This window comes from Ambystoma mexicanum, chromosome 12 (assembly GCF_040938575.1).
Source record: "Ambystoma mexicanum isolate Mex_15411 chromosome 12, UKY_AmexF1_1, whole genome shotgun sequence".
NCBI classification, from domain to species: Eukaryota; Metazoa; Chordata; class Amphibia; order Caudata; family Ambystomatidae; genus Ambystoma; species Ambystoma mexicanum.
Window position 1 is genome coordinate 64871703 of NC_090936.1, and position 24440 is coordinate 64896142.

General features: G+C 47.8%; 1 protein-coding gene across 6 annotated transcripts in view; it reads right to left on the reverse strand.

Moving 5' to 3' along the window:
* ATP2B1 (ATPase plasma membrane Ca2+ transporting 1) overlaps positions 1 to 24440 on the reverse strand; it is a 551789-nt gene that overhangs the window by 153608 nt on the left and 373741 nt on the right. For all 6 annotated transcript variants that reach the window (XM_069628007.1, XM_069628002.1, XM_069628005.1 and 3 more), the window contains exon 11: positions 7373 to 7614. In XM_069628007.1, the coding sequence (XP_069484108.1) occupies positions 7373 to 7614 (242 nt within the window). The remainder of the gene's footprint in view (positions 1 to 7372; positions 7615 to 24440) is intronic.

Genomic DNA, 24440 nt, shown 5'->3' on the forward strand with positions numbered 1-24440 from the left:
ACCTGTATACCGCATGTGTGCAGTGTCTTTCAAGAACAGCCTCAAATACCACAGTGTTTGGTGCGAGTTGGGCATCTGGCATTACCGCTGCAGCATGTGTACAGTGCAGGTAGAACTTCAAGATCCAGAGAAAATGGTACACCTCAGCTCACAAAGGAAATCCACATACATCAAAATGGACAAGAGCCACCCGCACCTTTGTAAAATAGTGCCCAGAAAGAAGCAAGAGGCCATTTTGGGTACCTCATTTCCTACAGGCGCATCTGAGATGGCATCATGCATGTTTTTGTGAACACATTGGCATTAACAGCAAGCTCCCTCTGCCTTGCAGGCATTGCCCACTAAACTACAAGTATTCCATGCCTTTACCACAGAACTCCCGCCACCCTAATGTCGTAACCCATAGGAAGTAGTCTTCAACAGATGCCCCAACCCGAATGTGCCAGCGCATTACCTAGTAAGCATTCAAGCAAGGCACACAATACTGCATAATGCATGAAAGGGCATGTCCGCTGAAGGTTGATCTGACAACAATGTTGGCTGTGGAGTTATGGCCGTACACATACTGAACGACTAGTGTTTAGACTGCTCATTTCAATAGGAGATCCTTGCTGGGAAGTTCACAGCCACAGTTACTTTTCACAAGTCACTGTACCACAGCTGAATGACCAGAATATGGATGTGGTCAGGATGGCAATTGACCAGAGGGAGGGGAACAAAGTCCACTTTTCCATGGCTGTGAAGACCACTGGTCAAAGCACTGATTGCATGGCCAACACTGTGCATTGGATAACTCTCCCTGCTTGTACCATTAGTCAGCAATCCCTAGCGCAGAAGCAGGTGTATTTCCTTCGCCAACAGAAAACATTGTGCATGGAAGGGTTTGACAAATCCCACCGGGCAGCAGACCACTGGAAGTAGATGGAGGCAACAATGGCTTAACTCCGCAACAGTAAAAACAGGGCTTTTTGACAGCTTTCAAAATCGCCCTAGTTTCTGAATGCCGAAGAAATGTAAAGACGATTGCTTCACAGATGTACTCCATCTTGTGGTCACGCATTTCACCAGCCACTCCAAGCCCCTGATACCATGACTGGTGTGGAGCAGAACATTAGCTCTCCTTTCGTATGCTACTGTCTGAAATGCATTGGTAAATCTGTAGGCACACCACAGCTTGCCATGCCATCTGCAAAAGACCACTGACCAGACCCACCGGAAATTCACCTTACAGGGGCTGGTAGGTCTACATGAGCTGAGAAAGTAGTAGAATAATTATGTTGTCAACTGAGCTATATTAGTATTAATTACCAAGAATCCTGGATTTCAGACAAATTGTGTATAATTTGAAAAAACAAAATACACCAATTGGAATACTCTTGGATGGCATATTTCTAAGTAGCATATGAAAATGCAAGACGGTGTGACCATGTTTTGGTGTTGGCATTGAATAATGCATCGTCGGATTAGTCTGAAAATAAATAATAGTTATTTATAGGTTGATATTGAGGTATTAGTAATAATTGAGCGCAACAGGGATTATTGTTGAAGAATGATAATCTAGGCAGGCATTTACAGGTTAATGCCAGATATTCCAATTGCAGCCATATGTTGTTTTTTTTGACTATATGGCTCTGTAGTTTCAGTCCCATGTCTATCGGCAGATATTGGCCAACCTCATTTACATTTAACTCTTTCAGAGGTGGGACACCACAAAGAAAGCAAAATAAGAAGAAATGGGTGACTGATACATGCAGTGACATTTCAAAAAGAATAATAAGCAAGGAATTCTACTGAAAGAGGCAAAGAGTTGAACTACCCCAATCAAGACTCCCCGCAGTGTGCCCGACACTGGGACTGGGAAGCCTACCAGCGTTGGACATACCCATTTTGGAATTTGTATACAGTAGTACTACAAGGGGAACATATTCAAGACCTCTCAAAGGGGTGAGCTGTCAGAAAACAATTAAAGATTGCACTCCGACGTTATGGAATAGTGCAGTCACCAAATCAAGGGAACCGAGATGGGTGCTTTGTTCGATATGGGTCCAGTCAACATGTGTATGGACGTAGAAGAACGATACATCTTTACTAACAATTGTTTCAATTTATGGTTGGAAAGGTTTCATTGATAGTCAGATGATTTGGCTGTCTGATAACAGACTGAACGATTTCAGCAAGTGGTCGAAAACAGTGAACCCCAACTTATAATTTAGAGATGAGCAGCACCAAAGAAATATAATATGATGTTACTATTAAATATGAGGGAACATGATTCAACACTATTAGAATAGCACCGATTGAGTCATTGTTTTACATGAAAATTGTCCTTTGATTTTTTGATTTTGGATACTGACCCTCGGTCCTAAGTGAAGATGTCGTTTTCAAATAATGACAAAAGAAAAAACCTGATTTAAAACACAGCGGCCTTTCTAAAAGTAACTGTCACGCCCCTGCCGCACACGGGTGCGCGCAGGGCCCGACAGGCTCAGCGGGACCCGGAAGCAGAGTAGAACAGGTAAGTGTGTGTGTGTTGGTGGGCTGGCGGGGTCTGAGAGGGAGGTTCTGGGGGAAACCCCTGCAATGATGAGGTAATAGCGCAGGAGAGTGTGGGGGCAGCCCAGGGAAATTGGAGAAATGGGAGGTTCGGGGGGTGAAACACCCTGAATTGTAAAACAAAAAAAAATGGGCCGAAGAAACGAAAGGCTGGCGTCAATGCCGGATGTCCGATCCGGATGTTCGATCAAAGGAAAACAGTCTAATAAAATCGGTTTATAATGGGGTCTTTCCACATACAACCAATCTGTCTTCAGTTAGTCAAGTTGTAGCGTAATAGTTCCTTTAAAATAAAAAGGGGAACACAACTTCAAAGGTTACACAAATGTGCCTATGAAACCTTTACTTATCACCAACTCAAACAGGCCTCTACAAATATTTCCTTTACCAATAAGGAAGCACTTCACACCCAATGACGTGAAACCCTCATTGGAAACTCCTGCATATTTCCCCAACTTGTCTCAAAACACGCCCAAACTGAAAAATATCATTCTAAAGACCTGGCGTGTGATTGTGTTAACCAAAGTAACTATTCCAATGACCATTTTTGCATGCAAACATGGAAGGAACCTTCTAGACAGGTTGGTACATAGCAAATTCATACCCTGGAATTTATAACCATCACAGCAAGCTGTGATGCTACCATTCCAGCTGCAAACGGGCAGTACCCATGCTGCAGGTGTTGCAATCGCCCATTCACAGTGAAACAAACCGTTTGTTTAGAACACCAAGTGCCAACCCAAAAATGTTACAAGTTAACACATTTCATTGGTTATCCAGTACATTAGAAGTGACAAAATGCATCATTGCGCATAGATCGAAAATGTGTACTAAAGCAAAGCAGGTGCCTCTGTTTGATGCTCTATCTTTTAGCACAATGATTTCTTAGGGTGATTATTGACATTGTAAAACCAGATCAGAGTTCGTAGAGCGCTACGTTACGATTGGAAAAACTGGAACACAGGATACAAAGATTGAACAGCCACTTAGCTGGGCTGAGTGCGAGCACTCTATTGGGCTGAGTTAGGGCTACTCTATTAAGAAATGTTGGAAAATACGTGTTTCAGATTCTGCTGCTCTTCATTACTTGCTGCAGTGCAGAAGTCATTAAATGTCTTTACCAATGTTTGGTTAGGAAATGGTTTGCTGGTCATTCCCCACTTTTTCTGAATGGCAAGTTAATGTTATTCGTTTTCGCCCAATTGTTTTCCACTTTTTTTTTATTTTTATCCACAAACTTGCAGATTCTAAGTCTGAGTAAGGCATGTAGTATGGGGTGGAATGTGGAAGGTCATAGTTTGTGGTTTAAAAAAAATGCAAATTCACCGAAAAACAATTAAGCAAGAAAAAAAAGGCAAACGTCATAGAAGAATTGCCTTTACTGTTCCATCTAGGAGTAACGATCGAGCCTTTCTGATTGAACATTTAGTTGCAGCAGCATGTTTTCATGCTAGAATATGTAGTGCCGCAGTCAACCCCAACATGCAGTACATGTTGCACCGATCCCGGGAACTTTCACCGTGGGTGCGCCGACAGAAGCGAGAAACGTTGCGGACGTCTGTACGGTGAATTAGGGTTATTGCTCGCTATGTATGAACAAGTCGGATGAAATGTTGGCTCACTACTTTAAATGGACCTTGTTCTCTTGTGGGTTTGCAGGTGCCGAGTAGCTGTGCCGATTAGTTACGTCCCTACATGTGAAAGCACTCGCACAGGTGTTCTAGAATGTGCTGTGCAACATATTTCCTAAATGATAGCGTATCTAAGCAGCTACTTCTGTCCAGCATGCGTCACTCACATTATGACGCATCAACGCAATGACATGTGGAATCAATGCTCCGTTAGTCTGACGTACGGAAATGTATTTATCGCAACACAAGTACTGCAATTTGAGTTATGCACAAAACTACTACTGGAAACAAGTTTTGTAGTTTGCACAAATCATTGGGATCCCAATATTACAAGTCTTGGTATTAATATACAAATGCGTAAAAAATCAATATAGGTTACATATACAATTCCTATGCAGTTTTTTAATGACACTGATATTTGGAACATTAACAAAATCACTAAGCCTACACATGTTTCACTCTCAAGTGGGACATCTAAATCCGCAGTGCATGCTTCTCCACGGCCAATAAAACAAAATATATTGTGCTCAATGAAATTGCTTGTTCCTTCATGTGTGATGCATGTTAAATGTAAACATTATAGCAACTTCTTAAAACCCTAAAATGTGGCACAAAGCACAACACACTAATCAGATCACCTGCCAGTTTGTACCCAGAAAGCATAGAACTAAGTGAGGAAATGGAAGGCGCACATGGAACAAATCAGCATGAATTCCCCAGAAAGAGAAGTCATTTATTAGGATTAAAGGGATACAGAGGGCAAAGAAAACCCAAACACCGTCAGAAAGAAAGTAACTTTGGATGAGGAAGACCTATACAAGAGGAAGAACACAAGGGAAAAGAGGAGGAAGAGGGCAAACAGAACAAGAAAAAGTTTACAGCATAGATGAGAATGTACAAAAGTACAGAAAAGTGAATCTAACAAAAGGTTGACATCAGATGAGATGCAAGTACTATCGAAAGCCTTAATTTGTGCACCAATACCTTGGATGGAGATATATGTGGGCCTTTTTAAATTGCATAGGAAGCGTAACATGCAGCCTATTTAAGTGAGGAGGGGACCGCTATGTTGAATCATTTGATTTCTGAAGGAGTAGTACATCTGGAACTTTGAAGGTGGTGCAGAGCGCTGCAAGGTCCTCAGTAAATGAGGAAGCCTTTTCCCTCGACCATGCCAGAGGAACATTTGGTGTGACCTGTTGGCTGGGGAAGGCCTATTGCAAGTGGAGACCACTAGTACTCATGAAATTGCGCACTGGAGGTAACAGACCCTGAAGGTGCCGTCTAGATGTCTACATGGCTCCTAAGTACTGGAAAAAGGATCCACCTGGGACCTGGAGATTCTGGTCGGTGTCCCCAGTAACCAGAAGTCAAGAATACGGGGCACTGCATGTCCACTTCGATGATTTTTCATGCAGGCACCCAGAGATGCCATTTTTAGATCCACTATTGAGCTGCTGACTAGGCCCATCACCTCACTGTTCTCCTCCCAGGACCACAACACATTGCTGGACTGTCTCGAGTTGACTAGACTGTCTTGATGGCAGCGATCCTTGGGAACAAGCGACTCGGAATCAGGGTTGGACTGGGCCATAACATTTTCTCAGCACCAATGAAAAAGTGGCCCATAATTGAAAATGGCTAATCATTCCTTTTGTGACACTGTTTGAATAGTTACCGGGGGAGTTTTTTGTGTGATGCAAATTGTGCATTTTAAACAATACTTATTCAGCAACACTGGTCAAAACTACTAGCCGCAGAGTGAATTAACTCAAACTGGCCAGGAAATTGGCTTATCTTGACCAAAAAAAAACGTGCCCACACCAGCATTGTGAGATTTAGTTTGGCCATAGGTCAGTCAGAGCCTGCTCAGAACATCTCCTGCCGATGACTCCTTGCAAAGCACATAGAAGCCTGGATTGATACGGTCAAGCCCCAAGAACAAACATTAAAAGGTGTTAAGTGGTTTTACCCCCCCCCCCCCGGCCTACCATTAAGGACACTAGTGACTAGTAAGAGTCCACTCTCTTTTCCAAGACATCTTCGTTGAAATTGCTGCTGTGTCTTCAGATCTAGAGTGCCCCCTAATCTGCACATTCTGTGTCTTCTCTTACAGGGAAAGTTTGTGGTGTTTTTGAGTTTAACTCAAGTATCCAACTTTCATAGAACATACATAGGACTTATTTTGGTACTATAGTTGCTTTGACAGCTTCTACGCTCACTCCATCCCTATACTGTATAGCCTGCCCTCAGCCCAGCGTATAAGGTATACTTGTTGAGCTGTGCCTGTTTCGCCTTCATGATTGGGATCACTGCTGGTTTTGTAGCAGCTTGGGGCGGAGTACTTTATCCATTACTGATCCTTCTAATCCTGGCAAGCAGCAGTCATTTTGCCACACCTAAAGCTACATTTTAAACCTCCTGATAATGAAGAGTAATATTAGGTAGGTTCCATGGGCACAAAATGTGCATTTCTAAGGTTCCATGTAATAATGTCCCCACAAAAATATCACCATGCAAAAATATTGCCGAAAAATGGCAATTTTTTCTGGGGACATTATTGCATGGAACATGCAGGGGACACCTCTGCAACCCCCAAACCCTTTTTTTTCTGGCTGCCCCTATCCCCATATATATGGTCACCCATATAATATCGCCACAACCTTTTCCCGGCGATATTTTGTACGGCGACCATATATATGGGGATACTATTACCCGATACCATTTCTAAGCTAGTTGGCAGGCATAAAGGTCACTGGGGCCCACCATGAATCTCAGCTCTCCATAAGCACATTGCGCACAATTTTTAATCGCCAAGAGGGAATTAACACAAATTGAGAAGCGCAAATAGTTGCGGCTTGTAGTTCAAATTATTGAACATTGCTCAAGCGATAGTGTAATATGGAAAGAAGATTGTTAATTTGGTCTTGGAGTTTTTACATTAGATGCCTTCTCAATACTCTAGTCCATGTATGTTTGAAATAAAATCAGGGGATGAAAAGAAAAAAGCATTATCTTTGCCCACCATTATACACGGCTTGCTCGCTGGTAATTTTGCACACATTGCGGCCCCCACCATTCTCAAGGTAAACAATTGAGAATAATTGGCTATGGCTACCAGTATTGGAGTTTAATTGCAATTGCTATCATCTTTCTCAAAAGGGAAATAGAAGAAAAACAAATCTTACTTTTTAAGGACAATTTCAGATGCACCCTTGCTGAACATCCGATAACTGCCGTCCACATTTTTCAATACAGTGCTCATTGATTTTCGAACAGAGTTGAAAGTGTACACTTTGAAAAGTGTTTCCTCAGGAATTTCGTTTCGTACATCTTGATAGTCCCGTTTTAAGTCCAGCACAAATCCCAGCAAGGCACATTCAGTTTTGTTCCCGACTTGGTTTGGTAGGCCACCTTCTTTTGCAGGAGGCTGTAAAATCAAAAATAGGTCTAGAACATTCCTACGTAAAACACGCAACGATCGCACGCAAGAATGACATTTTAACTACATGTAGTAAAGTTCAACGTCGGGAAAACATTGCAATCATAATGATCAAATTTAGGACAATGTGCATACATTCTTCTTTCGGATGTAAATTGAGACATTTAAACATTATTACTCTTTATTGTGGAAATCTAACATGAACTCAGAGGGATCAAGTTTTAGAGAGTAGTGTGTGCTTGGAGAATATGCTGGTTCTACGTTAAAATATAAACATAAAAAAAATAAGGACAAAAATAGGGAATTCCGAAAGAAAAAAAATCTGTTCTTTTTTTAATTGGGGCACGGGAAGACCTGTAGCCCCCCACCCACCACATCCCCCAACTTAATGTATACCCTTAACCCTAACCCCATCTATTTAAAAAGGGTACCCATCGCCTGCAAAAACTAGACTTTAAAAACTCGTTAATTTGGCCTTTTTTTGGGGGCGGGGAGATACCAAATATGCTTATGGCGTATGAGCAATGCTTTAAGATTTGTACTCCTCCAGAAGTCATAGGATGTGTGCGATTTTGTCATGGTTGATGTTCAAAAAATCATTACCATATTGACAAATCTATCAGTCTCCTTTTTATCAGCAAACACTATTCGCAATGTCCATGCACAACTGAACTGGATCTGCAGTTAGCTACTTCACAATTGGAACTCCACGCTGCCGGGTTCATTGGGTAAACATGAGAACCAGCAATAATCGTTTGAAGACCCACTACTTCAGACTGCCCCAACTCTCCAGTGATCTGGCCAGTCTGCTCAAACACTGGGGGTAGAACCTTCATCATCATGCAATATATTTCCACTGACTGCTTGTGTATTTTTCTTTTCCATCACACTACCTAGAATATAGCATAAATACACAATACTTTTAGCAGTAAGTGCAATACAAAAGTCTAAAAATAGGAAGGAAAATAAATCACTAAATTAACTTCTGGAATAAATTGGTGTAAGCAAATGCGCCCGCGTCTAGTTTTAAGCAAATCGTATTTGGTAAAATGTATGAGCTGGAGCAGGTGGACCCAAGTCACGTCACATCTGCTCCAACCATGTCATTAGTTTCAATTCCTTACTTTTAGATCACAGGGCGTGTCCTGCTCAGGTGCACAAAGAAAAAGGTAATTGCATTTGGGGCCTTGAAATGGCTGAAACACTGCTCCCTGCGTCCCAGTGAAGCCAGCAGCATATGCCATCGCTCTTCCCGCCTTTTGCCTGCCATCCATTACAGACCGCGTTTAGATCTAGCTTCATTAAGGCCACCAGTGACTTGAGTCGATACAGCCCCCAGAACCAGATGCGGTGAGAGCAGGTCACGTGAGCGTGCTTTCCCCCCGCCATCCACTGCGGACCTCAGGCTTAACGGACACCAACTGCGTGAGTTTATAGAGCCTCCAGCAGCAGACGCAGTGAGAGCAGGTCACTTAAGCTAGCACTTCGTACCTTCTTGCCACCTTCCACTGCTGACCAGCCCCACCCCAGGCTTCACTTAAGCCAGTCTTGCTTTGCACCATTTCCAGGCATCATTGGCAAAGGATATACAAAGACCAAAAGGCTGCCCGTTTGTGTCCCCATCGATCTTGCAGGCCCAGACACAGCCCCTATGCACCTCTATACCTGTAAAACACAACCTTCACACAAATCCAGCTCATTACCTTACTGCGTGGACAACGCTGGCAAGCGCACTCGTAAGCACTGCATATATAAGCCGGCCGACCTTCTCCAAAGCCACCTCACCATTGCTCGCCAGTCCAACATGCTGTACATGCTCATTAATGCCGATTAATGCCAATTTAACCATCCTACACACAGCAATCATTTCAGACTTGATCACTTCGGATAAACTTGATGCTTCCTTCATTACCAAAATATGGCTCACATCAACCATCTTCCAAGTTGGTCGTCCTCATCCATCATCCTCGTGCCACCCAGGTATAGCATGTTCAACGATTTGGGGGTGGGGCGACAGTGGGGATGAAGCAATCATCCACAAAATCGACTGGCCTTATATGGTACAAAATCACTATGAGATTCAATGGAAGCTCACTTGTCCATATCCTCTTTTACACAAGGATTCAGCCACTTTCCACCTCACCAATAGAACACCTCACAAATGTGGTGCCATCTAAAATGAGATCATAGACTTGACTTTTCCCCACTTTAGTCTCTCATACGAGCTACAGCTTCTTTGGAGATATGAACCTCACTGGGGCCCAAGGAAACAAAAACACCAGACGCACACCCCTTCCACTGGTCATAACCCAATGCATATTAGCCCCCACATTAATGGTAATATCCGATACCTAATCTTATCCACCCGGTCCCACCCTCCCCAAGCTGCGCGGGCCTCTTCGCACTCGACTGGACAGACATTCCAGCCATCCCATTCTCCTTCATAAACTTTCCAGTGGCGGCGCAGGCTACAAGTGTCTCCAACTCAACCATCTTTGCAAAAGTGAATTTGCTGTTCGAAACCTTTTGGTAAGACCAAAAAGAGTTGATACTTTGGCCTTGACAAAAATTGTGATCTGCCAGATCCACTACCCGCCCTTTGCTATACTCAAGAGCTTGATCTTAAACACTCTATTAGATCTCTCGAAAAGAGCTGGTCGTACAGTAACGTCTCACATGAGCAAAGCTCTTTTTGCAGCATTCCCAAACTGCTCAAACTCCACATTAAACCCAGAGGTACCAGTACGCCAGGAGAAGTGCGAGACAAAACTTTCTTTATCAACAAGATCAATACCATCAGACTCCACATAGATGCTCAAAACCCAGACCTTCACCTCCATCTTTCCCCACGCCCAATGGGCTTTTCAACACTGGACAGTTTTCTCGTTCCCTTTTGCACACGCCTGCATACTTAAAATCGACCTCCTACACAGACTAAATCCTCCTGCCCACCACCCTTAAAATTACTTCACTGGTCCTGCCCTTATTAAGACAGTCAACACTCCCATTAGCGAGGGTGTGCTCCCAGGCATCCTAAAAATAGGTCTTATACACCCAAGTCCTTAAAAGAAACCACACACGACGCGGAAGATCTATCACAAAAAAATAAAAGCTACATTTGTTCCACTGCAACTGCAGCACAGAAACAGCTACCATCCAGATGGTAGACCATGCCCAGGCTTTAGATTATCCACAATGAGAACTTGTGCCCAATAGTCCTCCTAGACCTCTTAGCTGGGTTTGACAAGGTAACACTACTCAACCCCCACTCCCCCCGCCGACATTTCCCTAGGAAAGGCTTTTCTGGCAGTGTCCCAAAAATGTTCCCATCCTCCCTATTTGGGGAAATACCAAGATGTCCAGATGACCCCTCGGGTCCGACCATCACCAATCATCTGTGGGGTCCCTCACGGCCATCTTTAACCTCCTTATGTAAATCGCTGGGCTTACTTTTAGATGACACCCAAAACCGCAATGTCAGTACACAGACAATACACGGTTTTACCTAAAGATCAAAGGCACACAAGATATCACTTGCCTTCGCTCATGCCATGCGACCATTCAAACATGGGCAAGTGCCTACTCTTAAAAACCAACCCCCCGCACCCACCACCTAGACTAAATTCTTACTTCTGGGCCACTTCCAAGCAGGAACCCACTCAAGGGTTGCTGGATGAAATGCATTTTGACGGGTTCTGCCCTCACCCACTCAGCAAAATCCCTAGACTTCTTTGTGTATAGCAATCGATCCTTCAAACGAGTTGCCATTAGATCTCTCTACTGCGCAAGATAAAGCCCTTGCTCCCGCCCCAGGACTTCTGAACGATGAAGGCTCCAGTGGTCTCACATACATTGACGGGGGCGACACCTACTTTGAAGGGCTCCATGCTGCTCCCCTGGTCATCCTTACAGTGGCCCATCATGCAGCTGCTTGCTTTATCACCTACTCTAGGAAATTTGAACACATCACACCACCTTGCGTGAATTACACAGGCTCACCTGCTCGGATATGGTTAAAAACCGGGGGCCTCACCTACAAGGCACCATCTACCGTAAGCATGCTGGCCTAGTCCGGTCCTCTGGAACTCCACCCGGTGGTCAATCCAGACTGCTACAGAAGAAAAGCACAGAAGAACAGGCTCTTCCAATACCTTGGTGGTGTAACTCCGATTCCAGCCATCTTGTGCACATGCCCATCTATATATTTTACTGTGGTAATTTACCAATGCTTACTTGATGACTAGTTGAATTCTCGCTAGCAATGTTTTTCTCTAGAATCTGCACAGCGCTCCATTTCTCTGGAGCTAGGATTGTGCTACAAAAAATACTGTACAGATTCTAATTAAATCCTGCTACAGTCATAAGCTGGAATAGCTGGGCTTTAGACTTGCAAGATTACAAAACGGGTTGGACCACCGTAAAGTGGTGCTCAACATGGCAGCAACATTGGCATCAGAAAGTAAGAGTATGAAAAGTCACCTATACATGTGCAATGATGGATAGTTCTGACTCATGCATGCACTGAACATACAATGGAAATGCTTCATTGGTGTACTAACATTTAAATAGGTGTTCAAGGAATTTTGCTTAAGAGAATGGGGGTCGGGGGTCTGACCCAGCATTACACCAGGCCGCTGTGTATGGGGGTGTGAGGGGAAACATGAAGGAAAGGTTTACACAGGGGTGTGAATCTTTTCCCAGAGACCAGGAAACAGGTGGAAAATCATCAATATGGTTTTCCAGAGGAATAGCAAAAACAACAGTGCTGATGGTGTGGACCAGGTCATACCATTGACAGGGGAACAAAAACGATTCCTGGATACCAGGACAATCTCCCCCTGCCTCTCTCCAAAACAGTTGCAGAAAAGGAACAAGTTACTTACCTGTAACTGTTGTTCTCCAGCATGGGTCTGGCATGGATTCACATGCTCATGAATATTCCCCGTCGTCAGGCTGGGAATCCTCGGTAAAGAAAAAACCAGTATCAGTTTCGTTTCTGATCTGTCTTTCGTAGTAATAACCAATCACTGGTCTCTGCGTCATACTGACCACAGCCAATGACTGCCCTCTACCTAAGCACCGCCTCTGGCAGCCATCTTCAGATTTGGAAGCACGTGAAGTGGCAGTATGACCAAGTGAAGAGCCGCAGAGGGGTAGGCGGGAGGGTTCGCATGTGAATCCATGCCAGACCCATGCTGGAGAACAACAGTTACAGGTAAGTAACTTGTTCCTTCTCCAGCATGGGGTCTGGCATGGATTCACATGCTCATGAATAAAGAATACATAGCAGTACACACATGCACAACCACGGGAGGTGGCAAAGGCTCAACATTAAGCATCACATCAACTCAACATTAAGCATCTTACCTCCTCACCAGGCTCACCTCAGGCGAACAGGTTGCGCAGCACTGCTTGGCCGACCCTGGACTCCTCCCTGGAATCCCGGTCGACGCAGTAGAATTTCGTGAAGGTGTGCGTCGACCTCCACGTAGCAGCCCTGCATATGTCCAGCAGGGGCACACCAGATAGGAACGCCGTGGTATCTGCGATCGCTCTGGTGGAATGGGCTCTCGGACGGCCAGGCAGCGGTCGGTTTGCCAACCGGTGACAGTACATGATACAGCCGGAGAGCCATCTGGAGATGGAAGCCTTCGAGAGAGCCTTCCCCTGATTGACAGGTCCAAAGTTCACAAAGAGTTGTGACGTCTTCCGAAACCCCTTTGTGCGGTCCACGTAGAACTTCAGCGCTCTAGCTACATCCAGCGAGTGCAAAGTCCTCTCAGCCGGCGACGAAGGCGACGGGAAGAACACAGGTAACACCAAGGGTTCGTTGAGATGGAAGTCCGACGGTACCTTGGGCATGAAGGAGGGGTGCGTCCTGAGCACTACCCTCGTGTCGTGGAAAGTCAAGTACGGGGCCTTGCAGGAAAGGGCCTGGATCTCTCCCACTCGTCGTGCGGAGGTGATGGCCACAAGAAAAGCTGTTTTCCACGATAGAAACTTCAACGGGGCCGAGTGCAGAGGCTCGAACGGAGGTCCCATGAGCTTGGTCAGCACCACGTTGAGCTCCCACGCCGGGGCCGGAGCCTTCACCGGCGGGAACGATCTGAACAGTCCCTTCATGAACTCTTTCACCAGACGATGGAACCACAAGGACGTCCGCCCCGTGGATCTGGTGTATCGGGAGATCGCAGCAAGATGAATCTTGATGGACGCGTGTGCCAAACCAGCTTTGGCCAGCGTCAGCAGGTACGGCAGTACTTGGGGAGCCGTAATCCGTAGAGGGTTAATCTTCTGTGCGTGGCACCAGACAGAGAACCTCTTCCATTTGTGTCCGTAGCATTTAAGAGTCGAGGACGCCCTGGCCTTTGCAAGAACCTCTCTGCAATCGGCCGGTATGTCGTATCCTCCAAACTCTAGCGCTGCAGGAGCCAGGCCTGCAAGTTCAGCGACTTCGGGTCGTGGTGGAGGATGGCGCCTCCTTCCCTGGAGAGTAGATCCGCGTCCGCCGGCAGCTTGATCGGCGGGGACGCTGACAAGTCCAGAAGGTCCGGGAACCATATCTGCCTCGGCCACGCAGGTGCGACGAGGATCATCCTGCACCGTGACCTCTTGAGCTGGTTGACGAGCCGGATTAGCAGAGGCAAGGGAGGGAACGCGTCCAGGAACAGGCCCTCCCAGGGGAACGAGAAAGCATCGCCCATGCTCCTCGTCTGGGGAAACCTGCTGGCGAACCTCCGGCACTTGGTGTTCGTCGCCGTCGCGAACAGGTCGATCTGGGGTGTGCCCCACCGTCGGAAGAGGCGATCCACCAGATCCTGCCGTAGTTCCCACTCGTGGCACGAGCGCAGCTCCCTGCTGAGTGAGTCGGCGATGGTGTTTTTTATCCCTGCCAGATGAAACGGCACCAGAAAAATCCCTTGGGCGACGGCCCAATGCCACAGGTCCTGCGCCTCCTTGGACAGCGCTGGGGACCTGGTTCCGCCCTGTTTCCTGATGTAAAACATGGTGGTGGTGTTGTCGGTGAAGATCCTCACCACCTTGCCCTTGAGGGACGGAAGGAAGGACCTGAGGGCCCAAAACACTGCACGGAGCTCCAGGACGTTGATATGCAGGGACTTCTCCGTCGGGAGCCAGAGTCCCCTCGCGTGCAGATTTGCGGTGTGCGCTCCCCACCCTTCCAGGGAGGCATCCGTGGTCACAGTCTCCTGGAGGGCTGGGGTCTGGAAGTCCATGCCCGCCGTCAGATGCGCGCGGGTGCCCCACCACCGTATCGCTCGTCGGAAACTCTCGTCGAGCTTGATCCTTTCCTCGAAGCTGCCCGTCGTCTGGATCCAGCGCGCATCCAGGAATTCTTGCAACGGGCGCATCCGGAGCCTGCACATGGGAATGAGGTAGATGCAGGAAGACATCATCCCGAGGAGGGACTTGATGGATCTCACTTTGGCCGCGTCGGCCACCAACATCCGTTGCACCTTGCCCAAGATGGTCCTGGTCCTCTCCTCCGACGGGGAGGCCAGAAGGGACACTGTGTCGAGCCTCGCTCCTAGAAACAGTGCGACTTGCGCGGGCACCAGGTGGGATTTGGCGTAGTTCACGGAGAATCCCAGGTCCGTGAGGAGTTGGACGGTCCTTGCCGTGTGGACCACGGCGAGCTCCTTCGTCTTGGCGCGGATGAGCCAGTCGTCCAGGTAGGGGTAGACGTGAATCCCCTCGCGGCGCAGCTGCGCCGCCACCGGTGCGAGGCACTTGGTGAATACCCTGGGTGCCGACCGTAGTCCGAAGGGAAGGGCTTTGAACTGGTAATGACGCCCTTGGACCACGAACCTGAGGAATTTTCGGTGCCCCTTTAGGATGGGAATGTGGAAGTAGGCATCCTCCAAATCCAACGACGATAGGAAGTCTCCTTCCTCCAGTTGACCCAGGACGTGCTGGAGGGTGACCATCCGGAACTTCTGCGCCTTGATGAACTTGTTCAGCCGTCGCAGGTCCAGGATGGGGCGCCATCCTCCCGTCTTCTTCTTCACGAGGAAGTATCGCGAGTAGACACCGGAGCCCCGAAGCCTCTTTGGGACGAGTTCGATGGCGCCCTTTCTGAGCATCGCCTTTACCTCCAGGAGAAGTTGAGGGACGTGAAGTTCTTTCCTGGCCACGGGGGGGACGCGCGGGCACCTTCTTTGAAACTCGAGCGCGTGGCCCCGGGCCAGGGCGTCCAGCACCCAACGGTCGGTGGAGATGGACTCCCACACGCTGACGAAGCCCGCCAGCCGGCCTCCCACCGGGGTGCTTCGGTGGGGGCCCGACCCCACGGCCGGTTCAATCCTGCTTGGACGCGGCCTTGCCGCCTTGACCTCCTTGGCGACGACGGCGGGGTCCGCTAGACTTGCCTCGTCCTCTGTAGGCCTCTTGCGACGACGAGCGGGCCGCTTGACGGTAGGAAGCGAAACCGCCGCCGGAACCTTTGGAGGCGCCCTTGCCTCCGCCGCTCCGAAAGGGCGTCCGTCGTTGCTGCAGGACTCCAAGGGCCCGGCCGTCTCAGTATCCGCCTTGATGGCCTGAAGGGAATCGTCCACTGTCTTCCCAAACAGGTTGCTCCCGTCGAAGGGCATGTCCAGGACTCTGGTCTGGACGTCCTGCCGAAAGTCCGTAGCTTTGAGCCATCCACGACGTCGAAGGCAAACGCCGTTGCCCAGCTGGCGGAACCCAGTGTCGGCGATGTCCGTCGCCACGGTGATGGCGTGGTCAGAAGCCACTTCACCTTCCTGGAGGATCTCAAGGGCCTCCGCCCTCTTGTCGTCTGGCAGAAAATCCAGCAGGGGAGCTATCTTGTACCAGAGCTCCCTGTCGTAGCGGGCCACGATAGCCAAGGCGTTGGCCGCTTTAATCGTCGTCGCTGCCGACGAGATGACTCTACGTCCCATAGCATCCAATTTCTTTCCCTCGCCGTCCGGCGGAGAAGTCGATGTGGAGGCCGCACCCCCCCCCCCGCTTTCTTCCTGGCTGCCGCGGAGACGACGGAGTCCGGGGTAGGCTGCGCCCGGAGGCATAGGGGGGCCGTGTCCGGGACCCGGTACTTTTTCTCGTACCGGTCTCTTCTAGCTGGCGTAGTGGAAGGGTTCTTGAGGAGGGAAAGGCCCTCATCCCAAATGTCGTCCAGCAGGGGCACTGCGAGGACCGTCTTCCTCTTGGCCTCGCGCCGCTGATAAAGGAAGCCTTCCTTTTTCTTCTCCTCAGGGCAGAGTTGGAAAAGCTCGGAAGCCCTGGAGATCATGGAGTGGAAAGATCCGATCTCGTCGGGCGGAGAAGCCCTGGTGGGGGGCGACGACGGAAAATCCTCGTCGTATGCCTCGTCGTCCGTACCCGTCGCTGCCGTGTCAGTCCCCGTATCATCCCCTCGGGTGGACGGGGAGGAGGGCTGGACGGGGCGCGACGGTTGAAAAGGAGGTGGAGGATGGATCCTTCTTTTCTTGGTAGGGGGAACACCAGAAGGTCCCGGTTCTGGATCCCCCGACGGGAGAGGTTCCTCCGTCGGTAACGGTAGCCTCGTCCTTATCTCGGTGCATAAGGACTGTATGGCCAACAAAATGGCCGCCGAGTTGTCTCGCGGCGCTGGCAGAGGGGAATCCGACGGGCGAGCAGGGGCCCCGTCGGTATCCTCGACGATGTCGTCGTCGTCACCCGCGTCGGGGTCCATTCCGACGGGCTGGCCTTGTTCCACGCCTAGGCCGTGGCTTAAGACCTCGATCAGCTCCTCTTCTGAGGTTGAGGCCGAATCTACGACGACGCCCTGCCCCCCCTTCTTCCCCACGGAGGGTTTCACGGGGGTCCTATCGATGGGCACAAAAGAAGACTCCCTCCGAGGAGGCAGGGAGATTCTGGGCCCTGAGGTCGCCACCACTGGCGCAGCCTCCACAGGCTGAGCCAGGGCCGCCGCGACCGTTTCGATAGAGGGCTTGGTCGGATGGATCAAGGCCTTCACCACCTTAGGTGCGCTCACCGCCTTATCCTTGAGGGAGGGGGCACTGCCATGCTCCTCCTCTGCCTTAGAGCTCGACCGGGGCCTCTCCAGGAGCTTCGCCGGGTGCTCGGCCTTCCTCTTACCCGACCCAGAGCGTTGGCTCGTGGTTGATGGTGCCGGGGAGGGTGCGCCCTGCCTGGCGCCCGTAGAGCCCGACCGTTCGGCGCTCCCGGTGCCAGCGGACTCGCGGTGCTTGGCCTTATGTTGGGCCCCCGTCGCCGGGGCGCCCTCAAAGGTCTTAGAAGACCGCTCGGATTTCTTCTTCTTCTCGCCAGACGGGCTCTTACCCTCCAGCCAGTTGGCGAGACGTTGATGACGGTCCTTCATGGTCCGTTCCGACATGTTGCCGCAAAACGCACAGTCCTTCTCCACGTGCGTTTTGTCCTCATGAAGGCAGTAAAGGCAGAAAGAGTGTTCGTCTTCCTTAAAGACGTTCTGCAGCTGGCATCCAGGGCAGACCCTGAACAGCTTTCCGGGCGTCGAGCTTCCCTTCTCCTGGGCCATCTCCGAGACCGGGCCTGAGAAGCTTCTGGAGTCCTCCGAAGTGTAGCTCGACGAAATCTTCACCCTTGAGGGGCACAGACGAATCCGACACGGGTCCCCGTTGATCGGATGTAGGATCGGTGGAGCTTGAGGCTCTTTTGACCGAAAGAATTGAAGTTTTTTGTGAAAAAGCGCGAAAAATAGCACTAACGCTCGAGAGCAATAGCACGAGGATCCCAACACATGAACGTGCGGTAAAAATCTGAAGATGGCTGCCAGAGGCGGTGCTTAGGTAGAGGGCAGTCATTGGCTGTGGTCAGTATGACGCAGAGACCAGTGATTGGTTATTACTACGAAAGACAGATCAGAAACGAAACTGATACTGGTTTTTTCTTTACCGAGGATTCCCAGCCTGACGACGGGGAATATTCATGAGCATGTGAATCCATGCCAGACCCCATGCTGGAGAAGTGGATACTATGCCTCAATTGTAAAAAAGCTGAGGGAGCGAAGGAACAAGTAAAGCAATGAGTATCAAGGAAACCAAATCTGGGGAGAGACACTGGCCCTTGCACTCTAACACCAGTGCTATGACGAAGGTCCTGAACCCGTTAATTGAAGATCTCAAAAAGAAAGCAAAAGAAACACTAAGGGAACAAAAGCAAAGGCTGGTCAGCAAGAACGTCAACAAAAATGTAAGGTGTGCCTTAAATACCGTGATTCCCAGTTACACGTAAGGAATCCAATCAATCACTGGACATGACCAGAACACGTGATGGAGCAAGCATAGGGAAAATTAAAGACCACGCACAAGAGTAGTGGCAACATGCAATGTATGGGAATGTGAGGGGGTACAACTGGCCAGGGTAAAACTGGGGAAAACTGTGCAAACTACAAGAAAGCACAGAAATATCAGCACAAACAAACACGTCTCTAGACACAAACGCAGTGGGCCTTGGCTATGCTGATAGTCGAATGCTGCCAGCAAGGGAGACTAATGCAGGGCGGTTGAAACAAGACCACAATCAAATATTGAATCCATGGCAGAACGAAGAGGAAAAAGGGATGGAAAGTAGGAAGCAGAGTATAGTCCGTATGACAGGGTCACGAGTATGACCCAGTACAAGGGAGAGGGGCAGTTGAGGGGGCCCTCTGCCTCCTTGTTACACCTGCAGCCGTGTATGCACAATGGTGCCTCTTTCTCCAACCCAATGCCCATCAGCCTCTGTCCTAACTAAGTGGTCCTCAAGAGACTCCAGCAAATTCAAGGTACTATCCCTCCTCAGACACCTTGGATGGATCATAGTACTTGGCAAGCAGCACCATAGACAAAAACTACAATTACCACAATGCACCTAGGCCCAATGGATAAAACTCTTTCCTGGAACAGATTGGTTACCCAAATAATAATCGGATATGCTTTGTGCTTGAGGAGCCGAATGGAAGACCCAACAACTATCCCACAACCTGGCTGCAGGGGAACAATGAGGCAGTTGCAGCAGAGCAGACAGCAGTTACAAACTGCAAACGAATAGCAACATATGAAAGGAACACTCCCCAGACCCTTTTGAACCACTGATTTATTGAGTTAAGGGGAAAGACCGAAACCATTAAATGGGCCCCATTGCAAAGATGGAGGCTGAACAGTGGGCGAGGCTAGACCTCTCTATGCAGTGAAAGTCCCAGCCCTCGAGGGAAAGCACATGTAAAGATTGGTCAAGGGAAGCAGCAAACTCCAGTAACCAATGGGAGCAAAGGGAACCTTTTAAGTAGGTGTGTGCAATAAAAAGCCAGCTGTCTGTTGAAAGTGTTATGCAGTGAGATCAGAGAAGGAGGCCCAAGAGACCAAAGAGGAGGCTACAGCAGGTGAAGGACTGGGAGGAGACATTTGGAATATTTGGAGAGTGCAAGGTTAAGGTGTTGGGACAGAGGGGGTGGTACCAATTTGGCAATTTGAATGCAAGTGAGAGAGAGATGCAGGTAGTTTTGGAAGGAGAGCAGGGGAAGGGAGATGAGAGTAGGAGTTGGTGTGTGTGTGAGAGAGTAGAGTGAGGAAGGGGGAGTGAGGCAGACAAGTAGAGACAGTGTTGAGAGGGATGCACTTTAGAGGGAGTCGTCGGGTGAAGAGGTGAAGACAGGAGAAGGCGGACTGAGTAGAAAGATCACGAGATGGACTGTGGTGTGAGAGAAAGAAGAAGAGTACATTGAGAATGAGGAAAAGGTCGAGACTCATTTGGAGGAAAGGGGCACCAAGTCAACCAGCCTATTCGCCAGGTTACCTAGGAAGTCCCCTGAGGGAGTCCGAGCTATGACTGACGCTTGGACACACCCTAGGACAAGCAAAGACCAGACAGTATGGGTACCCTGGTTTTACTGAAAGTACTGCATTACAACCTGTGCCACTGGTTAGACTGGGTTTGAGCGAAAAAGGTATACAGGGATTTGTCTAGTGACTCCTTGAGCAGCTTGTCACTTGAGAAAGAACACTAAGGAGAACAATTAATTGGCGTAGCTGGGATTACAGGGGACCCAAATGGGGAAAGCAGGAGGCAGTGGAAAAAAATATGTGAGCGCTTAAGTAGCAAGTAGGCCACAGACGTATGGTTAAGTAAGGAGGGGGGCAATAAAGAGGGATCAACTGGGTTCTTGCAGGCCCACAAGTTACCTCAAATGTATTGAAATCCACCTGCGCAACAGTGGTAAACCACATGCGAACAAAGCTACAGGAGAAAAGTACTAAAACAAGAGTATAGAAGGAACATCTTAATATACATATACAGGATTGTCAAAAAACATGTTGCTGCAGGAAACACCCAAATCTAAATACAAAAATGTTAAGGAAAAGAGGTTTACAATCACACCACACAATGGAGTTTACGAGGGCATCAAGAACAGTAACAACCACCATTAGTTAGTGACTGAATAATGAAATGAAGGGCATACAAATATCAGACTTTAGGATGCCATCTCACTGCTCGACTCCTCAAACAGAGGTGAAATTAAACTGGATCACGAAAGCAGTAAAGAAACTTTGGAGGAAATCATAAAAGAAAGACATCAACTTAGTCCTGAGCACAGAAACTGCTTAGACTGACGCAGGAGGGAGGTTAGGATGACAATCCAAACCGGCCAACGCAAAGGAATCAATGGGTGCGACCATTCACCAAACGCCGATATTAGACCAGACTCAACATTGAGCCAAAGATAAACGAGGAAAATAGTGTTGCAACATCAATCTACCCATCTTCCCCTGCTATCTGCTCCTCCCGTTTCTATTATTTCCACTTCTCCATTCACCCCCATTCACCTTCCATCAGGTCAGGTCACCCTGAACACTATTCCCATTTACCTCCAATCCCACCTACCACAAAAACCCACACTGTCTCTTTCTTGGCCTGGTTGGGGAGAATCAAGGGTGATGCTTCCTCCTCCTCTGCGAGGGCTGAGCAGCGAGGCCCACAGTCTTTGTTCCATCTCAGATGGTGTGGGCTCAACAATTCCACCCTCAACACTGCCGCTACACCCAGCAGGCCCTAGAGGTGGTGCTTGTGGTCCGTAAAAGATAGCCACCCCCCCCCTCCAGAATACTGAAGCAAGGAATAGGACATTTTGTTTTAATTTTTTTTGTTGCAATCGAGTTGCGTGCACAAGGGAGTGCTAGCATGCAGGAGAGAGCGCTAAGGTGGGAGGAGGGATGGAGTGGGATCAGGAGGCGGACAGTGCAGGTTGAGGGGTTTCCTGCTTCCTGGTATCACTCCCGTGCGGCTTGGCAGGGAGGAGGGACCCTTGCTCCCCTGCCATGTACATGTACACCATTGTCTGGTACATACTGGTTATATAGTGGTGATGACTTTTTGTTTGATGCAATTTTTGAATAATGTGGCCTGATATTTTCAAAGAAAGGTGTGTATGTCTGTTCTTGGCAAGTACTGAAACATGTGCTGCCCATCTATTAAACCATGAGTGAGGCTTTTTTTTAAATAGCTTATACTGTGAACTAAATCACTTCTAGAAGCACTTGATTTTTGCAGGTAAGGGACGGTGTGATTAAATGATTTGCCCAGGATCACACATTTTGGTTTGGTAAAGCCAGAATTTGATGCTAGCTTGACATTTTGATACTTGACCATGCATCTTACAAGCCCAAGTTGGTACAAAAAAACGTGTTGAAGTTCGGTTTTGTGTACCTAAAGCAATACTCAATTGTATACACTTACTTTAAAAAGTCACATGATAAACCAATCAGACAATGTATACATCATTGTAGAAACGTGTTGATGAAAAAGAATAAAGGAGTCCATTTGTTTTGAATCATAAATTGCACAGAGGGGAATCACACGTGTTTGCAGTTTTATGCAAAAGGGCACTGCAATTTAAATGGTTTCCACCAAGTATTGGTAAAGTAAAGCATAAAACAATGGTACATCTCGCCTTGGATGTTCACTTTTCCACTGCTTGCCTGGAGAAGTGTAAATACCTCCCACAATTAATGATTGTGGGTGCCATCCATCAGGCGGATTCCATAGGAATCCATTGTTGTTCTACCAACATAAAAATACATGCTGCTGGAAAACCAATTGGATTCGATAGGGGGACATGTAAGAACAGGCAAACAGGTTCAGTCCGATCTGCTCTCCAACTTCGCCTGCCAAATACTACAAAATCCTGCAGCGCATAAAAAGTGGCGATTAATGCTTTTAGTGCCACTTATTCCATGTTGCTTGACTTGGAAAATGACCCCCCCCTATGATTAAAGTTTTATTTTCCTCATCCTGAATGGAAGCCTACAAGCTCCAGCATGGAAAGTAAAGAGAACCTACAAAAAATGTCATAAGAGGCAAAGTGTCATTGTTTCACATAGCTTGTTCTGCATCCCCTTAATTTCTAATCACCAAACAATCCCAGCTTATATAATTTTAAGAAAAAAAAGTGTCCCAGCAAAGGTCATTGCCAGTTTTTTCGCATTATTTCCTGTTGTAAATAATCTGCATCTGAGACATTAAAAAGATAAGAACTCACTGGGAGGGCCTGTGCAGACCTTGCAGTTTGTGTTGCAGAAGAAATAGGCAGAACAGGGAAAAGGGAGATGGGCATGTGTCCCTTGTCCAAATGTTAAATCCACCTCCGATTGCATTCTTTAGGAAATATTCAATTACTGTTTTTTGGTTTTAAAAGATGCATCTTTTATACCTTGCCCGCAACATTAAACAAAACGCTTTTCTTTGGTGTAATTTTCCAGCCGTTCGTGTTTAATCTTCTGAGAGGCAAACGTTTACCCAGCATCCAGGATTGACGACATACTTTCCAAACATGATCCACAATACATGATGCATTCTATTTGCATGCAAACTCTGTTACGTTCCTCCAACAGTATGAGGTTATCAATTCAGAACTTATCAGTTTGAATCATTAAAAGTTCTGGCAGTTAAGGTTAGGCTTTCACAAAAAGAAACATTCTATTTAGTTCGGAAACCCACTGGCAAGTACTCATGAGAAGATCTGAAACTGGTCCATATTTCGCATCCTAGCCATGTCATTTTCAGGTAGGGCCTTGTTGAACCAACTCAGTGAGGTGCAGCTTAATTCCCTAGGCAAAGCAAACTAAGCACCCACATCTGGGCATGTACACTTTCACTTAGGGAGACAAACTGAAACCAACATGAATTGGAAAAGCGAACAGCTTCTGCTTTTAATTAGGCATTTGTCAGGCACTGCCATAAGGGTATCACCTGGCCATAAAATGGGAACAGCAGGGAAACTGTTGCGAGTACCTGGGCATATGATGTCATTGCCTGGCAAATGTCGGTCTAATACCTATAAACAAGCCAGAACAGCTGGCTTTGCTATTGCTTGTTTTAGACAGGAATCCCGCGCAAGGAACAGAGGCATTGATACTGCTCACAAAATCGACTGGCTGAAGACACACATTAAGGGATTTTTATAACACTAGGATCTCAGTTACAGAGGCAATTAATTAATTAAACACTCAAAAGAATGCTTAGATATAACACTGCCAGGTCCTATACAGCCCAAAGTTTGGTGTTACTTAAGCAATAAGGGGGCATGGTGTTACTTAAGCAATGGGGTGGGGGGCATTACCAATTCAGGTAATGCCTTGGGGTCCATAGTTATTACGTAGACCCTGGGGCATTACCTGAAGTGTTAATGCGTCTATCCCCCCATGCAAGGAGTTTATTGCTATTAGTACCCCGGCCCGTAAAACGTTTGGGCATTTCAGAACAGAAAAGAAAGTTACAAAAAATGGTGCCAGAGGAAGGGAAAAAACGAAGACAGTTTTCCCATGGCGGCCATT